Source organism: Capricornis sumatraensis, chromosome 1, assembly GCF_032405125.1.
Source record: "Capricornis sumatraensis isolate serow.1 chromosome 1, serow.2, whole genome shotgun sequence".
Classification (NCBI taxonomy): Eukaryota; Metazoa; Chordata; class Mammalia; order Artiodactyla; family Bovidae; genus Capricornis; species Capricornis sumatraensis.
Genome location: NC_091069.1, coordinates 176,554,457 through 176,577,792, shown reverse-complemented (window position 1 = coordinate 176,577,792; position 23,336 = coordinate 176,554,457). Strand labels below are relative to the sequence as shown.

Below are 23,336 nucleotides of genomic sequence, written 5' to 3'. Positions count from 1 at the left end.
GGGATCTTCCTAACCCAGGGATGGAACCTGCATCTCCTGCATAGGCAGGGGAATTTTTTTTTTTTTTTTTTTTACCGCTGAGCCACCAGGAAAGCCCTTTGGCAGCTGAGTTTTCCTTAAAAGGCAAGAAGACTTTGTCAGGGATGTTCTCTTCACCCTCGGAGTCAAAACGAAGAACGGCGGCAAGAACTTAAGTCATTTCTCTAAAGAGATAAAGGGGTAAAAGGAGGAAAGGATTAAAAGGGTGGTAAGGGGCGGAGGGTGGTTTCCAGGTGGCTCAATGTGTAAAGAATTCGCTTGCAATGCAGGAGCCAAAGGAGACGCTGGTTCGATCCCTGGATCGGAGAGATCCCCTGGAGGAGGGAATGGCAACCCATTCCAGTATTCTTGCCTGAAGAACCCCATGGACAGAGGAGCCTGGCGCGCTACAGTCCATAGGGTCGCAAAGAGTCGGACACGACTGAACAAGGTCGCAGAAAGGCAGAAGAGGGCTTCCCAGGTGGCGCTGGTGGTAAAGAACCCGCCGGCCAATCCAAGAGATGCAGGTAAGCTCCTAGGGTGGGGAAGATCCCTTGGAGGAGAACACGGTAACCCACTCCAATATTCTTGCCTAGAGAATCCCAAGGGCAGAGCCTGGTGGAGGACGGTGCATAGAGTCGCAAATAGACGCGACTGAGTATATATGCATGCAAAGGGGTAGGAAAGGTATAGAGAATTAAGAGCTTTCTCCTCCTACTTTCTTGCTCGCGGTCTTTCTCTTCCAGGCTAGGATCCGAGAGCTTCCGTTTGCCCTACTCCTAAGTGGTAAGAAGGAAAAATACCCCCTTGTTGGCGAACCAGTTCTAGGGTACTCGAAGCGTAGGTCGTCCTCCCCTCCGGCTTCACTTTGCCAACTACACCCCCGGAGGCTGTCGGAACCAAGCTAAGGTGTTTCTGTGGCAACGGACAGCTTCGGAGGACCTTTTCTTCTCTTTTAGCTGGCTACTATTTTGCCTCCCTGTGTTCCAAAATAATATATATTGCAGCTTACAAAGATAAAAGGACTTAGGGAAAGAATTGTACAGGTGATTTTGAACGTGGTTCATTTCAGTCAGAAGGCGATTTCTGAGGCTTTTTTGGCGGTCGCGGAAGTTACCTAAACGGGGGCGGGGCGGAGATGTATTTACCCACAAGGCCACGCGGCGGGTCCTCGTTGGTCTCTTTCAGCCATCTTGGACCCTGTGAAGGTGTGTAGACTTCCTGCAGCTGAACTTTGGGGGCAAATAAGTGGGGTAGGCTCGGCTATATCCCTCGGACGAGGCACGGGTGTGACTCCGAGGCTCTACCAGCTAACGATTTCTGTGATTTCCAGCAACAGGGAGGACAGGATGGAGGAGATATGGGACTGATGGTGCTGGCTCCCTGACCTCCGAGAATGGGTGCTCCGGTAACGCCAGTTGCTTCCGGGCCCTAGCGGAGTAAAATACAAAACAGATGCATTTTGTCTGGCAGCAGCGGCACCTTTAGGCAGGGTTCTTTGTCCATTTACTGCCACCTCAAACCTGTGTTTTGCATGTTTACTGTGTCTTTCCTTAGCTTTTCTTTCCCGTTCAGTGTGGCTTCCCTGATGGCTCCCACGGTAAAGTGGCTGCCTGCAATACGGGAGACTCGGGTTCGATTCCTGGGTCAGGAATGCCCCCTGGAGAACGGAATGGCAACCCACTCCAGCACTTCTGCCTGGAAAATCCCAAGGACGGAGGAGCCTGACAGGCTACAGTCCGTGGGGGTCGCAAAGAGTCGCGACTCTTGAGTCGCACGACTGAGCGACTTCAGTGTGTAAAAGTGTTGTTCTTAAGACTTTCTTTTGGTGTTTCTAGGAGTTATGTCTTGTACTGTAGAATTTTGCCACCTTAGTTTTTATCTTCATTTTGGCATTTGCTTAGTTACCCAGCATTTTTTGAGTTTGGGGTGCTGTTCACAGGAAGCTAGTAGGTTGGAAACGGGCGTTGCGGGGTTTTAAACTGATTATTTTTGTTTGAAGGCCTGCTGGGAACGGGACTTCTAAAACGACAAATATGTCTGGAAGGTATGTGTTTTAAATATCATTGCTTTGTACTTACAAGTGTACTTGTTTATTAGGCATGATCGTAAATGTAAGTTTAAGTCTGGTGGGGGAAAAAATAGATGTTTGGTGTAGGTAAATTTAGGTGGGGGTCATCACAAGTCAAACCATACCTGTTGCTTGTTGAAGTTAAGTGAGATTTTAACAGCTTAGAATTAACAATGTATTTTGTCTTAGGCTGTGGTCCAAGGCAATTTTTGCTGGCTATAAACGGGGTCTACGGAACCAAAGGGAACACACTGCTCTCCTGAAAATTGAAGGTGTATATGCTCGAGATGAAACTGAATTCTATTTAGGCAAGAGATGTGCTTATGTGTACAAAGCAAAGAAGTAAGTTTATAGTATTATACTCTGGAGTTTTTACTTGATTTGTCTCATTTTAAGTTGGTAAAGTAATTGATACTGTTGTGGTTTTTACTTTGGGATTTTAAGCAATTTTAGGGTAGTGTTGGATGTAGATGTCTACTGCACTTAGAAAAATTACAGCTGTTAATTGTTTCAAAGGAGGAGTCAGCTTCTTATAATATGATTTTAAGGTTTTGTAGAGCATTTTTCTAGAGAAGGAAATGGCAACCCACTTCAGTGTTCTTGCCTGGAGAATCCCAGGGGCTGGAAAGCCTGGTGGGCTGCCATCAATGTGGCCGCACAGAGTCGGACACGACTGAAGCAGCTTAGCAGCAGCAGAGCATTTTTCATGTACCTTAATTCATTTTGTTGATCTCTTGAGGTTATATATTTTATGGATGCTAAAGATAATCTCTGGAGTATTGGTTCTTAAACCCATTCCAACTCGGTTAAAACTTTTGGGATAGAGGCTGAGGGAGAGGTGGAAGAAATGGGTGGACTGTTGTTTTTTGTTTTAAAAAAGATCTTTGGGGAATGCTTTCATCTCCCTCAGCCCCTTTTCCTGCTGCAACCAGAGAGATCCTTTGAGATTTTTAATTATTATAAGTCAGATCATCTGTACTTTTGCTGAAACTCCAGCTGGTCCCCTTCTCATATGGTTAAAAGCTGAAGTCATTAAGGAGCTTCTAAGACTATGCATTTAGGGCTCCCCGTGTTTTCTCTTAACCCAGCTAAGATTCATCTTGGTGATATTTTGCCTTTCCCTAAGCCAGGGACCGGAGAAGGCAATGGCACCCCACTCCAGTACTCTTGCCTGGAAAATCCCATGGACAGAGGAGCCTGGTCTGGTAGGCTGCGGTCCATGGGGTTGTGAAGAGTCGGACACGACTGAGCAACTTCCCTTTCACTTTCATGCATTGGAGAAGGAAATGGCAACCCACTCCAGTGTTCTTGCCTGGAGAATCCCAGGGACGGGGGAGCCTGGTGGGCTGCCCTCTATGGGGTCACACACAGTCGGACATGACTAAAGTGACTTAGCGGCAGTAGCAGCAGCAAGCCAGGGACACAATCTCCCATTTTTTAACACAAGCTGTTCCCTTACCTTCCAGTCTTTTTTCCAGCATTAGCTTTTTAGTAATGCCTTCCCTGGCTGTTTACAATTACAAACAAGTTTCTCTCCCTATACTCACATTTTTTGTCCCCTTTTTCATCTACCCCTTGCCTTCTCCACTATTACAGTTACTAGCATTTATTTCTCAAGTGAGTTAAGTGGTTAACTGGGGTTGAGGGCCAGTGATCTAGAAGTCACCTTGATTTTGCACCACACTATATTGGGTCTGTGGGTTCTTATGCTTTTTTTATTTTTAATCGTCTTAAAATCAGCAACACAGTAACTCCTGGTGGAAAACCTAACAAAACCAGAGTAATCTGGGGAAAGATCACTCGAGCTCATGGAAACAGTGGCATGGTTCGTGCCAAATTCCGAAGCAATCTTCCTGCTAAGGCCATTGGACACAGAATTCGTGTGGTAAGTACACTGTTAACTGTGGAACCTTTTGGAATCAAACTAAGCTCAAGGGGTTCAGCTTGGACCATTAAGGACTACTGTGATAATAAAATGTCACCAATAGTTCAGGCTGTAAAATGAGCGGCTACTGTGAAAATATATTATGGAACATTTTCTTGGCATTATGTGAAAAGTGAAGGCAAAGGGTACAAATGGATTGTGCCTAGATTCAAATAATTGCTAAAGCTGCCTGGAAGTGGTGGGGAATAGCATTTGACCCTTGAACAACACAGGGGTTAGGGGCTAGTGGGAAATCTATGTATAACTTTGCAGTTGCCATCTGCATCTGTGGATTCAGTCAACTGCAGATTGTGTAGTATGTATTTACTGAAAGAAATCTGTATAAGTGGACACATGCAGTTCAACCTGGGTTGTTCAAGGGTCAGCTATTTAAATAGTTTTCTGAGAAATGTATTAGGCTCTGAAGTAATTGCTAGAAAATGAAAATTCAGTATACCTTTTCCTGGCATAATCTTTTTTTTGGGGGACCTAATTCTTAATACTTCCCATCTCTTCATCATAACAGTCTTGAAATGGGTATTAAGGCTAACAGATGCTCATATCCCAAGGCTTCAGGCAAAGCCTTCAACTCCAGATTCTGTGGTTTTTCTAACAGGATAACTCCTGTTTTCTTTAGTTAGGATGCATTTTTAATAGATATGGCTACATCTTTGGGGACACAGGGCACTACTGAACCCTGCTGAGCAGTTGAAATTTTTCATCAGAGCAGGTTTTTACTCTTAATGCATGTGAGTGAAGTCACTTTGGTCATGTCCGAATGTGACCTCATGGACTGAAGCCCTCCAGAGTCCTCTGTCCCTGGGATTTCTCAGACAAGGATACTGGAGTGTGTTGCTGTGCCCTTCTCCAGGGTGTCTTTCGGACTTGTCTCCTGCACTGGCAGGCGGATTCTTTACCACTACCACCACCTGGGAAGCCCCCGTATTGTTAGAGGAGGCAAAATTAAATGGACTCTGTGTTCCCAGTTCTGATTCTTAAGTCAGTGACTATTCAGAAACTGAAGGCTATAAACATTAGTTCCCTTCCCATGAGGATATGAGTCATTGGGTGCCTCTCAGATAGGTAATGGGATGAGAGATGTATTTATGTTGTGGTATTCAGTAATTCTTGTATATAACATGTACCTTGTGTTCTTTTCCCCCCCAGATGCTGTACCCTTCGAGAATTTAAACTTCTTGAAAATAAATAAAAGTGTGGATTTGTCCTGTTGTGCTTTTGTTAAATGGCTTAGAAAATTCTTTGTCCTGAATACAGTTTCTGAGTCCTAAAATGGTGGTGGCTATCAGGCATATACAGAGTACACAGGAGCCTAGAGAATATAGGACTATAGGAGGGTTTTGATGAGGATGGATGTATCTTGTATCTTAATACAAGACCTTAAATGGTAGGGGGAAGATTACAAGTGATTTTTAGTTGGAAACAGTGGAAAGGAGTATCTTGGAAGGTTTCTAGTGATGGAGCACTGGAACCTAGCCTATGGACACATTTTTAAACTTGGTAGCACTGTGTGGCTTACGGGTTTTTTCTGTCCCCCAACCAGTAATCAACCTAGGCCCTTGGCAGTAAGAGTGCAGGGTCCTAACCACTAATCGGCCAGGGAAGTCCCTTTAGCCAGTATTGATATATATGTAAAACTTCTCCAGATTTCCACATCAAATGGACCTATAATTCTTCCTTTTATTTCAACTCTGGCACTGTGGTATTGGTACCTGTCTCATTACACTGAAAGAACCTTGTTTTGATCTAAAGTACCTTATAATAATAGCATGCACTTGTTTGATATAGATTGGTTGGGAAATCTGGGGATTAAAAATGGTAGATGGGAGAAATTTGTGGAATATATTGATGGTATTTGCTGGCTTATTTGAACAAATGTGGGTGAGATATATTTGGGATTTGTGACTGGACAAAGCATTCCAGTATTTATATAATGCTTGGCTGGGAATAATATGTAACTTGAAAGTGCCTCCAAAATGCCATACATCTTAGTAGAGGGTGGTCAGGATTGCCTGGACAGTGTTGCTTGCTTTCTTTGGCTCCATGTTTTAATATAGTAAAGTGCAGGATTGAGATATTTTGGCATGATACGATGCTTTTGAATTGTGGCGTTGGAGAAGACTTTCTAAAGTCCTCTTGAGAGTCCCTTGGACTACAAGGAGATCCAACCACTCCATTCTGAAGGAGATCAGCCCTGGGATTTCTTTGGAAGGAATGATGCTACAGCTGAAACTCCAGTACTTTGGCCACCTCATGCGAAGAGTTGACTCATTGGAAAAGACTGATGCTGGGAGGGTTTGGGGGCAGGAGGAGAAGGGGACGACAGAATGAGATGGCTGGATGGCATCACCAACTCAATGGACGTGAGACTGAGTGAACTCCAGGAGTTGGTGATGGACAGGGAGGCCTGGCGTGCTGTGATTCATGGGGTTGCAAAGAGTCAGACACCACTGAGCAACTGAACTGAATGGGAATTTGACAAACTGAGCCCCTTTTGACTTAAAATTGTATGTGGGCTTATCTTATGAGCTCTTAATGAGTAGAACATAGCAGTTCTACATTTCACTGAGTTTAATGGTGGCCTTGAAGCCAAAAGAGTCAGGGAGATTGGCTATGTGTTTGTACTGCTAGTCTTTGTCCAGTAGCAACTGTTGGGAGGCATGGCTGTAAGGGAAACAATGGGTTCTAAGAAGCAGCAGTTTGGAATCATTGAGCAACCATGCTCCTCACCCTTTCAAGGCCACCACATTTCAGATTTCTTGAGTAGGATCTTAAGGAAATTGAACTTGGTAAGTTGGGTCAAGGCAAGGAACAGCAGATGAAATATCAGTTGCCAAGCATCTCTTCCTACAATTTCAAAAGGGAAATGGCACAAAGATTTGATGTGCCTTCTGCTTAGAAGGCATTTGAGGAACCAAATTAACTGGGTTATGTAATGTAATGTGACTAAAACCTATTACTCCTTAATTGGAAAGACTAGAAAACTACCAGATGCCAGGATATTAGTATTTAATTTTGTTTTTGTATCACCCATAGTATATGGAATCTTAGTTCTCCAACAAGGGGTCGAACCCACACCCCTCCTGCAGTGGAAACGAGTCAATATGGAATGCTTCACATATTTGTGTGTCATTCTTGTGTGGGGACCATGCTAATCTTGGTAGTATCCCAATTTTAGTTTGTGTGCTTCCAAAGTGAGTGTGAAGCAGAGTCTTAACCACTGGACCGCCAAGGATGTCCCAACAATATTCTTGTATTAGAGTGTCATTGATGAGCTTGAGTGACAGGCGACAAAATTTGTATTTTAGAAAGATTCCTGTGCAACCCAGCATAAACGAAGGGAAAACCAGGTAGGCTTTGCAGTCTTAACTAAGATATTTGCACACTGAAATAGAGTAAGAGTCTTCAAAAGTAATGTTCTCAGCTTTGGTTGCTGAACAAGTAACTACACAAATTTGGGGGACCAGGAGATGGTTAGGAGGGGAGAGTTCATGAGTTTGAGAAAGCTGGAGAATGCCCACCTGTCAACGTGTCTAGGAAGGCAGGTAGTTATTGGGGTCTGGATTAGGCATATAGAGGAGAGGAAATCTCTTGGAGTTCAATGGATAGATCCAGGGATAATGGTAGAGTAATGAGGTGGATAAACAAGAAGTGGTAGGCGCTTGAAGAAAAAGCAAGCTGAAAGTTTGTAGGATAACCAGAGTAAATGCAGTTGGAAGTAAGCCTTGCACACAAATTCATGCATACTTTTAAACTAATGTAATGGTAGCACTTGTGAGAGCCTGTATTAGACTTAATCTGCTCCCATAGAGGTTTGGTTTAGTGCAGACTGTCCTCAAGACAAAAGTTACATTGGAGGAATTGCTTGTTTCACAGAAATGAACCAAAATGGCTAGCACCTTATCCTTTGAACTGTTAAGACACTGCTGTTATCTCTAGGAACTTGATAACTGGTACCATTCTTTCTTTATTCACAATCCGGAATTTCTGTGTGGTTTTGTGTAGAGAGCACATACTAAAAGTGATAAATTTGGTTTAAAATCCCAACTTCCTGTAGTGGGATGATAGCCACATCTAATGCCACTATTCTTGTGTAGGATTCCCCACCCATTTTTTTTTTTGTTTGTTTGTTGGTTTGTTTTAGTACATAATATCCAATGAAGTATAAATTCTTGGGATTTTTTTTAACCTACTACAGTTCCTAGTATAGTAATTTATAATATTCAATTCTTGAAGTGACTGTTACAAGCTCAGTGCTTCCAGTTCCCAGTTTTGTGGTTTCTTTTGTGGGCCACAAGGAGATTAGTTTTTCATAGTTCCTCACAGCTCAGCTTTCAAGCTTTTAATAGCAAGGATCTACCAGGTTTCCTCCAGGGTTAAAAGTATTAATTGCTCAGTTATGTCCAACTGTTTGCAACCCCATGGACTGTTACTCTGTCCCTGCAGTTCTCCAGGCAAGAATACTGGAGTAGGTAAGCCATTCTCCAGGGGATCTTCCCTACTCAGGAATAAAACTCGGGTCTCCTGCATTGCAGGTAGATTCTTTGCCATCTAAGCTACCGGGGTTAACGTATTTGCAACTCTTTAACGTTCATTGATTGTACAGAAAATGATTTTAGTTAAGAAGTGGGTTTGAGACCTCTCTGGCGGTCCAGTGATTAAAAAGATACGTTTCCAATGCAGGGGGCAGGGTTTGATCCCTGGTCAGGAAACTTAAGATCCCACCTACTGTGAAAGTGAAAGTCGCTCAGTCGTGTCCGACTCTTTGCGACCCTATGAACTATACATCCATGGAATTCTCCAGGCCAGAATACTGGAATGGGTAGCCTTTCTTTTCTCCAGGGGATCTTCCCAACCCGCAGATCGAACTTAGGTCTCCCTCATTGCAGGCGGATTCTTTACCAGCTGAGCCACAAGGGGGAGGACAAAAAAATTTTAAGTGGATTTAACACGATATTATAAATCAACTACCTTCAACTTAAAAAAAGGTCCTAAAATCGGTGACTCAGGATAAGTAAAATTGAAAAGTACATTCCACTTAACTTTTAAATAGAGAGCTAAATCGTAAGATTTTGCATCTATTTATGTCTAAGCTCCTGGCACCTAGTGGGTCATATTTTTTCACTGGATAACTGAATTAAAAAGTAAAACTCCCTCAGTAAAGACACGCACTTATCACCATCTCATCACCATCAACACCGACTAATCGTCTCACGGCGCAACTCACGTGGCCCTCTAGGTGGCATTTATCGGCCGGCTTCACGCGAATGAGACCCGATGATCGCGATGCGACTCTCATCTGCGTTGAACTTCTTACCGGTGACGCCAGCCAATCAAAAAACAACTTTCAGCCGCCAAGTCCCTCCACCTGCCTCGAGAGGCGAGGGGCGGGGCTGGCGCTGGGCGCGGAGGCGTCACGTACTCCATGGTAACGACGCTCGGCCTGAAGATGGCGGCCGAGCTGGGTAGAAAAGCGGGCTCCCCGGATTCAGGCCTGGGCCCGAGCCGGTGGCACTGGAGCGGTCCTTTGTGGGTCCGAGGCGTTTTACTTCTTTTAGGTGGGCTCCGGGCAAGCACCGCATCTATTCCTGTCTCCTTGCGCAGTTCTCCTCCATGCCGGCACCATGTCCCCTCTGACTCTGAGGTAGGGCGACGGAGGGGCCCTGTGAGAGTAAAGTAATATGGGAGGCAACGGTAGAGAGGATAGTGTTGGAACAGGGTGTACTGGGGGAGAAAGCGAGATTGGGCGAGAGACTGAACTCGGAGAGGGTTGGGACCAGCCGTCAGCTCTCTTCCTGCACCCAGCAAAGTGGCCCAATTCGGCATTTGAAAAGAACATCATCACTTTCCTGTGCGGAGAGTTGTGCTTAGCAAGTTGTCCTAGAGCAGTGGTCTTCCAACTTGGGTGTCCATCAGAATTACCTACTGTGCTGTGCTTAATCGCTCAGGCGTGTCCTAAGGACTTGTTAAAATTCAACTGGCCGCTCCATTCATTCCCTCCCGCTGCCCACTTCTGACTCATTAGATCTCGGATGGAGCCTCAGAATTTGCAGTTGAAGTTCCCAGATCGTTGATGATGCTTCTTGTCCAAGGACCTTACTTCGGAAACCACTGACCTAAAGATTTGAAAAACGATTGATTGGAGAGCGAGACAGAATCGTTGCAGAGATACTGGGGGTTCTCTGGAGACAAAATTCAGATTTTATTTTCAAGTTACTTCATCACATTGCTTGCTTTACCCTGTTCTCCTGCCCTGAAATACCTTTCTCCCTCCCGTTATATTTTTCTTCCTGTCTAGATTCTTTCATTCTTAGTTCCTTAATCGCAAGGCAGCCTGCTGAAACCACCCCAGCAGAATGTTCTTTTCATTTTACAATATGTCTTATCTGTACTCTTTTCTGGCACTTAACCGAGTCCTGCTATGTGGTGACAGCTTATTTTTCAGACATATCTTGCTTTTGTAGTTGAATTGTAATTTTCCTTGGTGTATGAGGTTTGTGTCTTGTACTTTGATTTCTGTACAGTATTTAGAGGAGGGCCACAGTAAATCAGTATTCTTTGAGGAAAGGAGACATAGTACGTGGGGGCAGGGCTGCATGTTGTGCTTGATTTTATATTAATATTTTGTCTTATTTATCAAAAAAGATTAATTTGGAAATTTTCAGTTCAGCCCAGAAATTTAAGACCATTAATTTTCATGATAATTTTCAAATTTCTCTGTATGCTGTTATAACCATATATGCCAGAATACTAAGTTTGGTGTTTGTGGCTATATTACAGCTTTTATCATGACACTGCATTCTGGCTGAATTGTTTTATTTATTCTTTAGTCTCTTAGGCACTTGTAAGTGTATAATACAGTATTGTAATCTGTAATCACTGTGTTGTACATTAGATCTCCAGGACTTACTTATCTACTAGTTGCAAATTTGTACCCTTAAACATGTCAGTTCCCCCACCTACCTAGTGAATTCTTTTTAAAATACATTCCCACAAAGCCCTGCACTTCTCTTTTTGAATTTAGATCAAGAGAAAGTAGTTCAAAGAACTGCAAAATCTCTGTACTTGAAGGAACCTTAATAGCTGTTTTCTTCTCGTGATTATTGCCAGTGTACAAATCTCTCGCTTATATTTGAACATTTCCACAAATATGGAAATTGTCTCCAGAGGCAGTCCCTTTGCTTTTTGGAGAGATCATTGTTCTTTTTATAGAGCTGAAAACGGACTTCCCAGGCAGTACAGTGCTAAGAGTTTCCACTGCAGGGGACACATGTTCAATCCCTGGCAGGGAACTAAGATTCCACATGCTGTGCGGTGTGGCTAAATAAAATAAAGGTACAGAGCTTGAAAACTCTTCCTGAAACTTCCCTCCACTATTCTTATTTATGGCTCTTGACTGAACAAAATAAATAGTGATGGTGCTTTGGATATTAAAAGCAAGCTATTAAATTCTTGAGAGTTTTCATTCCTAATAAATTTTCCTGTTTTTTCATAGAGTATGTTGTAACAAGTCCTCATAGCCATTTTCTTTGCTTTAAATTGGACACCAAGAATAGGCAAGTGCTATTCATTGTAACAGTAGTGACTGCATCTCTGTTAATTGCAACAGGAAATTACAGTAACTTTATATTGGTAATGGTGGGGAACTACCAAACATGTGACTCATATAACTTGTTCTCAACTGAAAACTTTTAAGTTTTGGTTTTGTTTTTTATTGTGTAAATTAAAACAAAACCAAAACCAGAATAGTATAATGAACTCCCATGACCCTTCACCCAGCTTCAACACTACCACTGTTCTCTTAATCTGTTTCATATACTTCTGTCCATTCTCTATCCACCCACTGTTATTGTTACTTTTACAAGTATTTTTGTTTTCCCATAAAATTTATATTTATTAAAATGTAGCAAATGCAGTCATTTACATTCATGTAAAACCAACAACCTATCACAATATAGAATAGAACATTTTCAAGTCTCTAGAAAATTTTCTCCTGTTCTGTGCCAATCAGTCTCTCCTATCTCTTTTCTTTTTTTAAATTTTTTTCATATTAGATTTAGATTTTACAGCAAATTAGTTTTGCCTGTTCTAGAATTCAGCTTAAATAAATGGAATTATATAATGTATAATAATAGTAGATCACATTGAATTTTCCAGTAGTAAATCAACCTTGTATTTTTGTAATAGATTTTAATCGGTTATGATGTGTTATACACTTGTGAATTCAGTTTCCTCATAGATTAAGGATTTTTATATCTATGTTTATAAGTGATGTTGGTTTATAGTTTCCTTTTCAGTGAAATTTTTATTAGCTTTTGGTATCAGAATTATGCTGACTGTACAAAATGAGTTGGAAAGTTCTATCACGTATTTTCTAAAAGAGTTTGTAGAAAATATCTTCCTTAATATCTTCCCTGCCGTTCACTATCTCCAGGAGTCTGCTCAAACTCATGTCCATTGAGTCAGTGATGCCATCCATAACTGAAACTATCAGGGCCTACAGTTTTCTTTATGAAAAGGTTTTTTTTTTTAACACTTTTATTGAGCTATAATTTATATACCATAAAATTCACCCACTTAAGTATCCAAATAAGTGATTTTTAATAAATTTACACAGTTACAGAACCATCACCACAGTCCAGTTTTAGAACTTTTTCATCAACCTGGAAAGAACCCTTGTGCCCATTTACAGAAAACTAATGTTTTCACTTCTGGCCCCAAGAAACCACTTTTTAGGAACAGATAAATCCAGTTTCTCTGATACAGGTCTATTCATAGTATCTATTTAATCTTGTGTCAGTCTTGGTAATGTGTGTTTTTTAAGGACTTTATTTCATCTAAATTGTTACACTTACTGACATAAAGTTGGTGATAATATATTTATCCTTTTGATGTCTATAGAATCTGAGTGATATCTGCACTTTCATTTCCAATGTGGTAATTTGTGTTTATTCTATTTTATTCTAGTCCATTCTTTCTAGGAGCTTTTTAATCTTATTAATAATTTTAACCATTAGCTTTGGTAATTTTCTTTAATTATTGTTTTCTATTTCATTGTTTTCTGTTCTTTGTTATTTCTCCTTATTGTGGATTTACTTTGCTTATATTGTTAGGCAGAGACTTAGATCAGTGTTTTTGAGCTCTTTTTTCTTTCATACTATAAACATTTAAAGATTTGTATTTCTCTCAGTACAAATTTAGCTACACTTCACAAATTTTGACACATTGTATTTTAATTATCACTTAGTTTAGATGCTTTTATTTTCCCAGGTAATTTTATCTTTGATCCATGGGTTATTAAAAATGTTTAAAATATAATTTCTAAATATTTGGTCCTTTTCTAGATAGCTTATGGTTATTAATTTCTAATTTAGAGAATATCTTCTGTAAGATTTCAGTTCTTTGAAATTGTTTTACATATACTTCAGCGTATGCTCTATCCCACTAAGCTTTTCTGTGTGCTAGTAAAGAGTATACTATAGGTACTGAGTGTAGTTTTCTGTACACATCAATAAGGTAAGGTAACTGATGGTACACTTCAGATTTCTATATTTTTTATACAAGTTTAAGGGTTGTATTCCATTTACAGTTATTATAAAATATTAGCTATAGATTTCTGTGTTCTTAAAATTTTTGTCTAATTGATAGGATCTTAAAATTTTCTATGATTTTAAATGCTTTTCTTCCTTTAGTTTTGTCAGTTTTTGCTTCATGGATTTTGAATCTATTGCTAGGTACATTCACACTTAAAATTATGAATTTCTGATGTATTAATCCTTTATTATAAAACATTACTCTTTATTACTGGTAATACTCTCTGCCTTTGCTTTGCTGATATTAGTATAGTCATTTCAGCTTGCTTATGATTAGAATTTTATATCTCACCTATCTGTGAGATGTAAAAGTTTATCTTTTATGTTATTGGAGATAAACTTCAGTATTGAACATCTTTCTTTTAGTGCTTTATTTGTTTCATTGTCTTCTCATCTTTATTTTTTTTAATTAAATACTTTATTTTTAAAAATAAAAACAGGTTTAGACTCACAGCAAAATTGTGAAGAAGGTACGGAGATTTCCCAAGTACTGTATTCCTCTTCACATGCGTAGACTCCCCTATTACCAACAGCCCTAATCAGAGTGGTACTTTCGTTACAACTGATGAAATGACACTGACACATCATAAGCACCCAAAAGTCCATAATTTACATTAGAATTTACAATTGGTGTTGTACATTCCATGGCTTTGGACAAATGCATAATGACACATAGCCATCATTACAGTGTCATACCTGGTAGTTCCACTGCTTTAAAAATCCTCTGTGCTCTGCTTATTCCTCTGCCATCCTTCTATCCCTGGCAAACACCAGTCTTTGTATTGTGTCCATAGTTTTCCCTTTTCCAAAATGTCATCTGGTTGGAATCGTATAGTATGTAGCCTTTTTGGATTGACTTCTTTTACTTTGTTGTTTTTCTGTCTCCCAGTCATATCTGACTCTTTGTGACTGAGTGGACAGCAGCGCATTAGCCTTCTCTGTCCTTCGTCATCTCCCAGAGCTTGCTCAAACTCATGTCCATTGAGTCAGTGATATGCCTTTAAGTTGGCTTCATGGCTTCTCATGGCTTAATAGCTCATCCTTTTAACTCTGAATACTATTTCATTGTCTGGATATACCACTGTTTATTTATCCATTTACCTATTGAAAAGCATCTTGGCTGCTTCTGAGTTGTAGCAATTATGAATAAAGCTGCTATAAAGATCCATGAACAGGTTTTTGTGTGAATTTACGTTTTTAACTCATCTGTGTAAATGCCAAGGAGCATGACTGCTGAGTGGTCAGCAGTCATGACTGCAAGAGTATGTTTAGTTTTGTAAGAAACTGCCAAAACTGTCTCCCAGCATAGCTGTACATGTTGGATTCCCACCAGTAATTAATGAGAATTCCTATTGCTCCATATCCTTGGCAGCATTTGGTATAGTATATGTTCCAGATTTTGGCCATTCTAATAGCCATATAGAGATATCTCATTGTTTTAATTTGTGTTTTCCTGGTGCTGAGAGGGATTGGGGGCAGGAGGAGAAGGGGACGACAGGGGATGAGATGGCTGGATGGCATCACCGACTCGATGGATGTGAGTCTGAGTGAACTCCGGGAGTTGGTGATGGACAGGGAGACCTGGCGTACTGCGATTCATGGGGTCGCAAAGAGTCGGACACGACTGAGCGACTGAACTGAACTGAACTGAACTGAACTGAATGATATGTAATGTGAAATATCTTTTTGTATGTTTATTTGCCATCTGCATACCTTCTTTGGTGAGGTGTGTGTTAAGGTTTTTGGCCTGTGTTTTACTTTAGTTGTTCATTTTCTTATTGTTGAGTTTTAAAGAGTTCTTTGTATATTTTGGATAATAGTCCTTTATCCAGCATGTCCTTTGCAAATATATTCTCCCAGTGTGTGGCTTGTCTTCCTTTCTTGATGTTAACTTTCATTGAGCAGAAGTATTTATTATTAATAAAGTTGAAATTATCAATTATTTCATTCATGGATTATGTCTTTAGTTTTGTATCTAAAAAGTCATCACTAGGCACTTCCCTGATGGTCTAGTGGGGGCCAGTGCAGAGGGCCTCCGGTTGGTCGCTGGTCAGAGAACTAGATCCCAAGTGCCACAACTAAAAGTTTGCATGCTGCAACTAAAAAAATAATAAATAGGGACTTCCCTGGTCCAGTGGTTAAAAGTCCACCTTGCAACGCAGGGCATGTGGGTTTGAGTCCTGGTGAGGGAACTAAGATTGCACATGCTGTAGGGCAACTAAGCCTGCGAGCTGCAGCTACTGAGCCTACGCACCCTGGAGCTCGAGCCTTAACGAAAGATCCCGTGTGCTGCTACTAAGGCTTGACACAGCCAAAAATAAATAACAAATAAATAGTACTAAAGAGTAAACAAAAAAAAGTCATCGCTATCCCCATGAATATCTAGTTTTTCTCCTATAGTATCTTAAGAGTTTTATGGTTTTGTATTTTATATTTTACATTTAGATTTATAACCCATTTTAAGTTAATTTTTATAAAAGATGTGGGGTCTGACTCTAGATTCATTTTTTTCCATGTGAATATCCAGTTGTTCCAACACCATTTGTTGAAAAGACATTGTTTCATTTTATTGCCTTTTTCCTTTGTCAGAGATCAGGTGAATGTATTTATATGGGTCTGTTTCTGGGCTCTCTATTCTGTTTCATTGACCTATTTGTTTCTCCTTTTGCCAGCATCACACTCTCTTGATACTGTAACTTTATAGTAAATCTTGAAGTCAAGTAGTGTCATTCCTTCAACTTTTTTTCTTCAATGTTTTGTTGGCTATTCTGGGTCTTTTGCCATCTATATAAACTTTGGAATTAGTTTGTTGATATTCACAACATAACTTGCTGAAATTTTTATTGGGATTGGCATAGGTGAAATTGGGAAGAAATGACATCGGAGAAGGCAATGGCACGCCACTCCAGTACTCTTACCTGGAAAATCCAATGGACGGAGGAGCCTGGTGGGTTGCAGTCCATGGGGTTGCGAAGAGTCGGATATGACTGAGCGACTTCACTTTCACTTTTCTGCATTGGAGAAGGAAATGGCAACCCACTCCAGTGTCCTTGCCTGGAGAATCCCAGGGATGGGGTTGCACAGAGTCGGACACGACTGAAGTAACTTGGCAGACATCTTGATAATACTGAGTTTTTGTATTCATGAGCATGAACTATTTCTTGATTTATTTAGTTCTTTTTTTTTTTTTTCTGAGTATTACATTTAAAATTTAGTTTGTTAATTTTGAGTCCTTAAGTAGCTAACCTATATGTATTTTTTCATATCTATTACTTTTTCTCAGGTCATAAATAAGGTCTATCTTAAAAATCACATTGTAAAGAGAGATGTTAATGAACATTTAAGAATTAAGATTATCTACGATAAAAGTATTGAAGAGTAAGTACACCATTATTCTGTCATCTTTTTTATTAAGAATCAAACTGTGAAGATACTTTCATTTGTTACCTGGAGTTCCATAAATGGAATTAAACTAAATATGCTTTTTAGTTTAGATAGATGAAGGCCATGAGATATGATTTAAACCTATGCATTTTGAATAATTTAAACAGAACCAGCGTATATCTACTTGGATGTGGTCAAGAAGAGACCTGGCTACATAAGTACTTGAAGGAAAAATAAGAGGAAATACCAGTGTATACAATAATAAGAACATGTGCAAAATTATTAACCAGAGAGATGATATAGCCTGATTTTTAAAGAAAGAGAGGTTCAGAAAAGAGATAAATTATGAATCTGTAGTAGTTTGTGAAGAGCTATTGGGAGTAGTTGATGTCTTTCCCTATCTTTAACTTCCCAAATGAACGAGACTGTATTTGATCAACTCTAAAATGCTCGCTGAGATCTGGGGCTCCTGCCAGATATATTCTGAACAAATGAGACAATGGTTTGCCCTCAGCATGGCAATCTTTATGTTTTATGTCATCATTTTCAGGTTGCTCCCTGAGAAAAGACACCTTGTAAAGGTATGTAATAAATACTCATGACTTGAACGCTTAAAATGGTGCATTTTATTATATGTTAATTTTACTTCAATAATGAAAAATATATACATGACTATTTTGTGAATGACTAAATAAAAGACGTGGTAAGTGTATTTCTCATTTTCACAAACATGTTGTGATGTACTCACTAAAACTTTGTTCATATTTGATATTAAGTTTTCTCATTTTATGATGTGATATTGTCATTCTCGTTTCTTTTACTTGTCCTCTTAGGTTTTAGGGGAGCAGAGCATGCTTAGGATAGGATGGAAAAGATGACTTTTTAAAAACATCAAAAACAGTTTTCTTGGTGTCAGTGCTCATTCTCCTGAAGAATAATTGGCCTGATAGTATGAAATGCCAAGGTTGTTTATAAAGGTGCTGGCCGCATACATTTTTTAACTATTACAGAGGCATGCATGCATACATACACACACACACACACACACACACACACACATACACACACACTTTTTAAACTATTACAGAGGCATGTACACACACACACAGCCAGCTCATTATGGGCAACAGAAATTGGTGACGTTAAAGTAGATCTTCTAAATACAAGATTTTCTTAACATGAACTACATGAATGTTGGAGTCATCTAAAGCAGTCTCAAATTTAAAGTAAGTTAGATTAATAGTGGTGATTTATGTTTTATAATATTGTATTTAAATAGGGTACGAAAGGAACCTTCTGGTGCTCTTTCCTCCAAAACTAAACTAGAAGGTGAAGAAATTCCTTTGCTCCTACGCTCACTCTGTCCCCTACCCCTAGCCACACAACCTTTGACTAAATATTGTATTTGAGTTACAAGGCTTTTTCCTTCTTTCCCTTTAGTCATTAATACCCTGTGCTTGCTTGTTTTAAATATGGTTTATCTCTTAGTTGTAATTCTGACTGTTTTTTTATTTCAACTTTTATTTAGAACAAACTTTTCCCACAAGCTGTTTCTTATTTAGAGAAGACTTTCCAGGTTCGTAGACCTGCGGGCACTATATTACTTAGTAGGTATGTCACATTTCACGTATTTTCTTCAATTGTTTAGCAGTCTGCCCTCTTCATTCTGTCAGTATGGCAACTTTTGAAATTTATACTGGGAGTATTTTATTATGCTGGTTCTTAGAGACCAAACTGTAGATATTTAAAAAGAATAAAATAGCATGTTGGGTAGTCATTCTTTCCCTGATTGTCCATTATGACGGGACCCACTGGGTCTTTTCTTTGGGTGTAGTTGTACCCTTTTCCCCATCTCCCCTTCCTTCTTCCTTTATGTGTACAGTATAGGCTTTTGAAGTGTTTGAAAACCCACATTAAGAAGATTTCCCATGGAACCAAAATTCTTTCTGAGACTACTTTTCTAACTAAAATAGTAGCTATTAATGAAAGCAGCTACTAGTTTTTTTTACAGTGTTTTTAACTGCTATGAACTAATCTTGTTTTTTGTTTTTTGTAATTAAACTTTAATGTAAAAATGAACTGAAGACAATGTGCAACAAACCAGTACCAATATCTACGGAAGGAAAATGATCACCATAGATGCTGTACTGAGGAATGTGCAGAGCATACAAAATGCGGTCCCATTATAGTGCCCGAGGAGCACCTCCAGGTAGTTCACCCTGCTCTTTGCAACATTTTCATTCTTTAGGATAAACTTAGAACAGATTTTCAATCTGTGATTGTTTCCAGAAGTTTTTACAGACTGAAGTTCAAAAGCTTCATTCTCTACCGAAAGTAATCACAGTTGGGTGTGCTGATTTTATTCTTTCATTAGTTTTCAGATGAATGTAGCTATTTATTTTCTTTTTTCAGTTTATCTCTGGGGTTGCTGAATCATTTCTACTTAGAACTTTTTCTTTGCTCTCCAAAGCATCTTTTAGCAGTATAAAAATACCTCAGTATTTTTAAAGGGCAGTTTAACCTTATCTCTTCAAATAAAAGTAAGGTTCAACCCATCATGGAAATGTATTCCATTAAAAATACTTACAACTATATAATATATGTTCAAGGGTATTCTTTGCAAAACTATAAATATACCTATACTAGTTACATTATGGCATAACCACATAATGGAATACTATACAGCTGTTAAAGAATGAAATCGATCTCTATATAAATAAATTGTAGCAAACATTAAATTTAGAATGGATAAACAACAGGGTCCTACTGTATAGCACAGGGAACTATATTCAATATCCTGTGATAAACTAATGGAAAAGAATGTAAAAGAAGAATGTGTATTATATGTATAGCTGAGTTACTTTGTATAGCAGATTTGCATAACGTTGTAAATCAAATATACTTCAATAAAAATTTTTTTAAGGTAAATCAGTGTGGGTAGTTAGCCTGTTTTATTTAAAAAATTAAAAATTATCAACTTTTCACCCTTGGTCTTCCCTTGTGGCTCAGCTCTTAAAGAATCCACCTTCAATGAGGGAGACCTGGGTTCGATTCCTGTGTTAGGAAGATCCCCTGGAGAAGGGAAAGGCTACCCACTCCAGTATTCTGACCTGGAAAGTCCATGGGGTCGCAAAGAGTCAGACACAATTGAGCGACTTTAACTTATTGGGCTTCCAGCTCAGCTGGTTAAGAATGCACCTGCAATGCAGGAGACTCCAGTTTGATTCCTGGGTTGGGAAGATCTGCAGGAGAAGGGATAGGCTACCACTCCAGTATTCTTGGGCTTCCCTTGTGGCTCAGCTGGTATACAATCCACCTGCAATGCAGAAGACCTGGGTTCAGTCCCTGGATTGGGAAGATCCCCTGGAGAAGGGAATTCCCCTGGAGAATTCCATGGACTATATAGTCCATGGGGTAGCAAAGAGACACGACTGAGTGACTTTCACTTTGACTTTTCACTTTCACTTTCACCTTTCAATAAAGCTGAAATAAAAGCATAAGTAATAAATATAAGTATTACCGTCTGAGCCACCAGGGAATCCCAATAAAAATAAGTATATACATACATAAAAAAAGTTATAAAGTAATTGGAAACATACATATATTAAAAATCTGGAGACATTAAAATTTTAATGATTTTCATTTAGTTGGATTGTGGGGGACTTTTATTTGGTAAGTTATATGTTTTTGTAACTTTCCAATTTTTCATATTAAGCATATATTATTTGTATCAGAAAAAATAGAAAAACTTAAATGCATAAACCAGAAAACCAACTTATACATACTTTTTGAAAAGTATGATTACTGCTTTAGATGTTTTTCTCTGTTTATGTTCTCTCATTACTTGTAGAAAATAAATATGTTATTGAACATTGATTTTATAAGCAAAATTAAGCATATGGTTGAAGTGTACTTTGTAATTTTTTCTTGAGGTATCTGAAGCTCACCAAAGGCTTTTTGAACCCTATATTGGCACTAATTCAGCTAACTTAGTCAGCTTCCATTTCTTTTATCAAATTCCTGAAAAGCATAAAGGGTTTTAGGGACATGTTTCAAAATTAAAACAACTTATTAATTACATATGTATCTTTTGTGCTAAGACATTTAGAGACATTTCCTAGACATTTTAAGGCACATTTCTTTTTTCCTATTTTTATTTTTAATTTTGTCGTTTCAAATTCTGTTTTATCTTCTTGGGGGGGGGGGTTCCTAAATTTTTTTTGAAGAAATGAAAGATCCTGGAAAAGAATGCTGTTAAATCACAGCTTTTCATAACACCAACTATTAGCAGATTAAAGTAATTGAATTTTAAAATTATAAATATGTGTGTTAGAGAAGCAACAGTAAGCAGAAGTGAGAGTTTGTGTTTTTTCTCTCTCTACAAACATCACTTATGTATTAAAAAAAAACCCAACATTTACTGATTTTCCTGTTTATAATTTGGAGGTTATGGTTATTTAGGAACTTTGATAGAAATTCTCTAAAAAGCAGGTGTTAAAAGAGCAGTTTGCTTAGAAAACTAGAAATAAGGGTAGTGTTATAAAGATGACTGTAACTTTTTACCTTATATACTTTTATCTGTTTTATTTTTAGTTTTAATAAGATACATGAATTACTTCATAATAGGAATGTATTTCCACTGGATGAAGATTTTTATTTATTTTGAAATAACCACAGATTCACAGAAAATTGCTAAAAAATGTATTTATAAGAAGGTTCCTTGTAATTTTCACCTAGTTTCAGGGTTTAGTAAAACCTTTTCTATTTCTTTTTTTGTACCCTGGTGGGATGCCCTTTCAGAGAAGGCGATAGCATCCCACTCCAGTACTCTTGCCTGGAAAATCCCATGGACGGAGGAGCCTGGTAGGCTGCAGTCCATGGGGTCACTAAGAGTCGGACACACTGAGCGACTTCACTTTCACTTTTCACTTTCATGCATTGGAGAAGGAAATGGCAACCCATTCCAGTGTTCTTGCCTGGAGAATCCCAGGGATGCAGGGGAGCCTGGTGGGCTGCCATCTATGGGGGTCGTACAGAGTCGGACACAACTGAAGCAACTTAGCAGCAGCAGCAGAGATGCCCTTTATAAATAGCTGTTGTCTGTTTTAATTAATATTATACATTTATGATCATTGTATATAAAGTATAAATTTTAATAAAATAAATGTAAAATTAGAGATAGGAACTGAGTAGAGAGAGGTATGAATATGTGCGTGTGTGTGTACCAAGTCGCTTCAGTCATGTCTGATTCTGTGACCCCATGGACTGTAGCCTGCAAGGCTCCTCTGTCCATGGGATTCTCCAGGCAAGAATACTGGAGCGGGTTGCCATGCCCTCCTCCAGGGGATCTTCCCAACCCAGGGATTGAACCTGTGTCTCTTACATCTCCTGCATTGGCAGGCAGGTTCTTTACCACTAGTGCCACCTGGGAAGCCCCAGAGAGAGAGATGGATTTTGATAAAAGTTGAAGAATTAATAAATAAAAATTAAATCATGCATATTTAAAGTCTGGATTCACTGTAAGTTAAAAGCCCTTATAGTTAACCTTATCTCTGGTCTGATTTTGTGTTGTCCCCTGTGGGCATAGCAATGCAGAGTCTGTTGTGGCGGTAAGTGGCCCTGTGGAGCAGTGGGTGTGCCAGACCAAGAGGGAGTCCGGGATGCAGACTTTGTTCTTTATGTTGGTGCTCTGGCCACTGAGAGGTGCAGCCATGAAAACATCATCTCTTACGCAGCCTATTGTCAGCAGGAAGCAAAAATGGACAGGTAAGCTTCCCCCCAAGACTTATTCCCAAGATCTAATATAAGAACTCTCAGGGTGGGTACAATATTGTAAAGTAATTAGCCTCCAATTAAAAAAAACAAAACTCCCAGGGTGGGGAGGGAGGTGAGGGGTGGTTAGGATGGGGAGACACATGTGCACCTGTGACCGATTTATATCGATGTATGGCAAAAACCAGGACAATATTGTAATTGTCCTCCAATTAAAGTAATAAATTTAAAAGAGCTCTCAAAGCATATTCTGAGTGTTTAGAGTACAGGGAGTTCGCATTTGCCAGATTACCCACCTCCAGTAGTAAGAGACAGCATACTGCTTGGATGTGGGTGTGGAGGGGAAATCAAGTTATAGGACTGTTATGCATATGGTAATATGAGTAAAGAAAAAGTCTACTGTCAATAGAATTTTCTTTGGAAGTGATGAATACCTCTCTAAGGAAACAATTTGAACTTTAACTTTAGCATTTCTGTGCTAAACTTTTAGATGCTGAAAATAACTATTCACCTAATTTTCATATCACTTAATATGTCCTTCACTTAGTTGTTTCTT

The 23,336-nt window shown here is 39.2% G+C and overlaps 2 protein-coding genes and 1 non-coding gene across 5 annotated transcripts in view; 2 read left to right on the top strand and 1 right to left on the bottom strand.

Annotated features, from left to right (window-relative positions):
- The first annotated feature begins 1,248 nt into the window (after nucleotides 1-1,248).
- RPL35A (ribosomal protein L35a) lies at nucleotides 1,249-5,259 on the top strand. Of its 2 annotated transcripts, none has more exons than XM_068980974.1 (5): nucleotides 1,249-1,271; nucleotides 2,021-2,065; nucleotides 2,279-2,431; nucleotides 3,830-3,974; nucleotides 5,181-5,259. In XM_068980974.1, the coding sequence occupies exons 2-5, from the start codon at nucleotides 2,055-2,057 to the stop codon at nucleotides 5,202-5,204; spliced, it is 333 nt and encodes a 110-aa protein (XP_068837075.1). In that variant the 5' UTR covers nucleotides 1,249-1,271; nucleotides 2,021-2,054; the 3' UTR covers nucleotides 5,205-5,259. The 2 variants fall into 2 exon arrangements, with proteins under 2 accessions (XP_068837075.1, XP_068837082.1); XM_068980981.1 differs by lacking the exon at nucleotides 1,249-1,271 and adding an exon at nucleotides 1,339-1,426.
- A 1,870-nt stretch (nucleotides 5,260-7,129) lies between these two features.
- Nucleotides 7,130-7,238, bottom strand: LOC138093713 (U6 spliceosomal RNA). The gene has a single exon (XR_011146135.1). It is a non-coding gene; the product is annotated as a U6 spliceosomal RNA (small nuclear RNA).
- Nucleotides 7,239-9,456: 2,218 nt separating this feature from the next.
- The window catches only part of LMLN (leishmanolysin like peptidase), a 48,192-nt gene continuing 34,312 nt past the window's right edge, over nucleotides 9,457-23,336 (top strand). For both annotated transcript variants that reach the window (XM_068981145.1, XM_068981136.1), the window contains exons 1-6: nucleotides 9,457-9,675; nucleotides 16,908-17,002; nucleotides 17,559-17,589; nucleotides 18,537-18,619; nucleotides 19,094-19,217; nucleotides 22,596-22,774. In XM_068981145.1, coding sequence (XP_068837246.1) covers nucleotides 9,457-9,675; nucleotides 16,908-17,002; nucleotides 17,559-17,589; nucleotides 18,537-18,619; nucleotides 19,094-19,217; nucleotides 22,596-22,774 — 731 coding nt within the window. The remainder of the gene's footprint in view (nucleotides 9,676-16,907; nucleotides 17,003-17,558; nucleotides 17,590-18,536; nucleotides 18,620-19,093; nucleotides 19,218-22,595; nucleotides 22,775-23,336) is intronic.

Bases quoted from the DNA above. Each gene is read 5' to 3' on its own strand.
- RPL35A (XM_068980974.1), top strand. The intron at 2,432-3,829 runs GTAAGTTTATAG...TCTTAAAATCAG, and splicing joins TATGTGTACAAAGCAAAGAA to CAACACAGTAACTCCTGGTG. The intron at 3,975-5,180 runs GTAAGTACACTG...TTTCCCCCCCAG, and splicing joins TTGGACACAGAATTCGTGTG to ATGCTGTACCCTTCGAGAAT.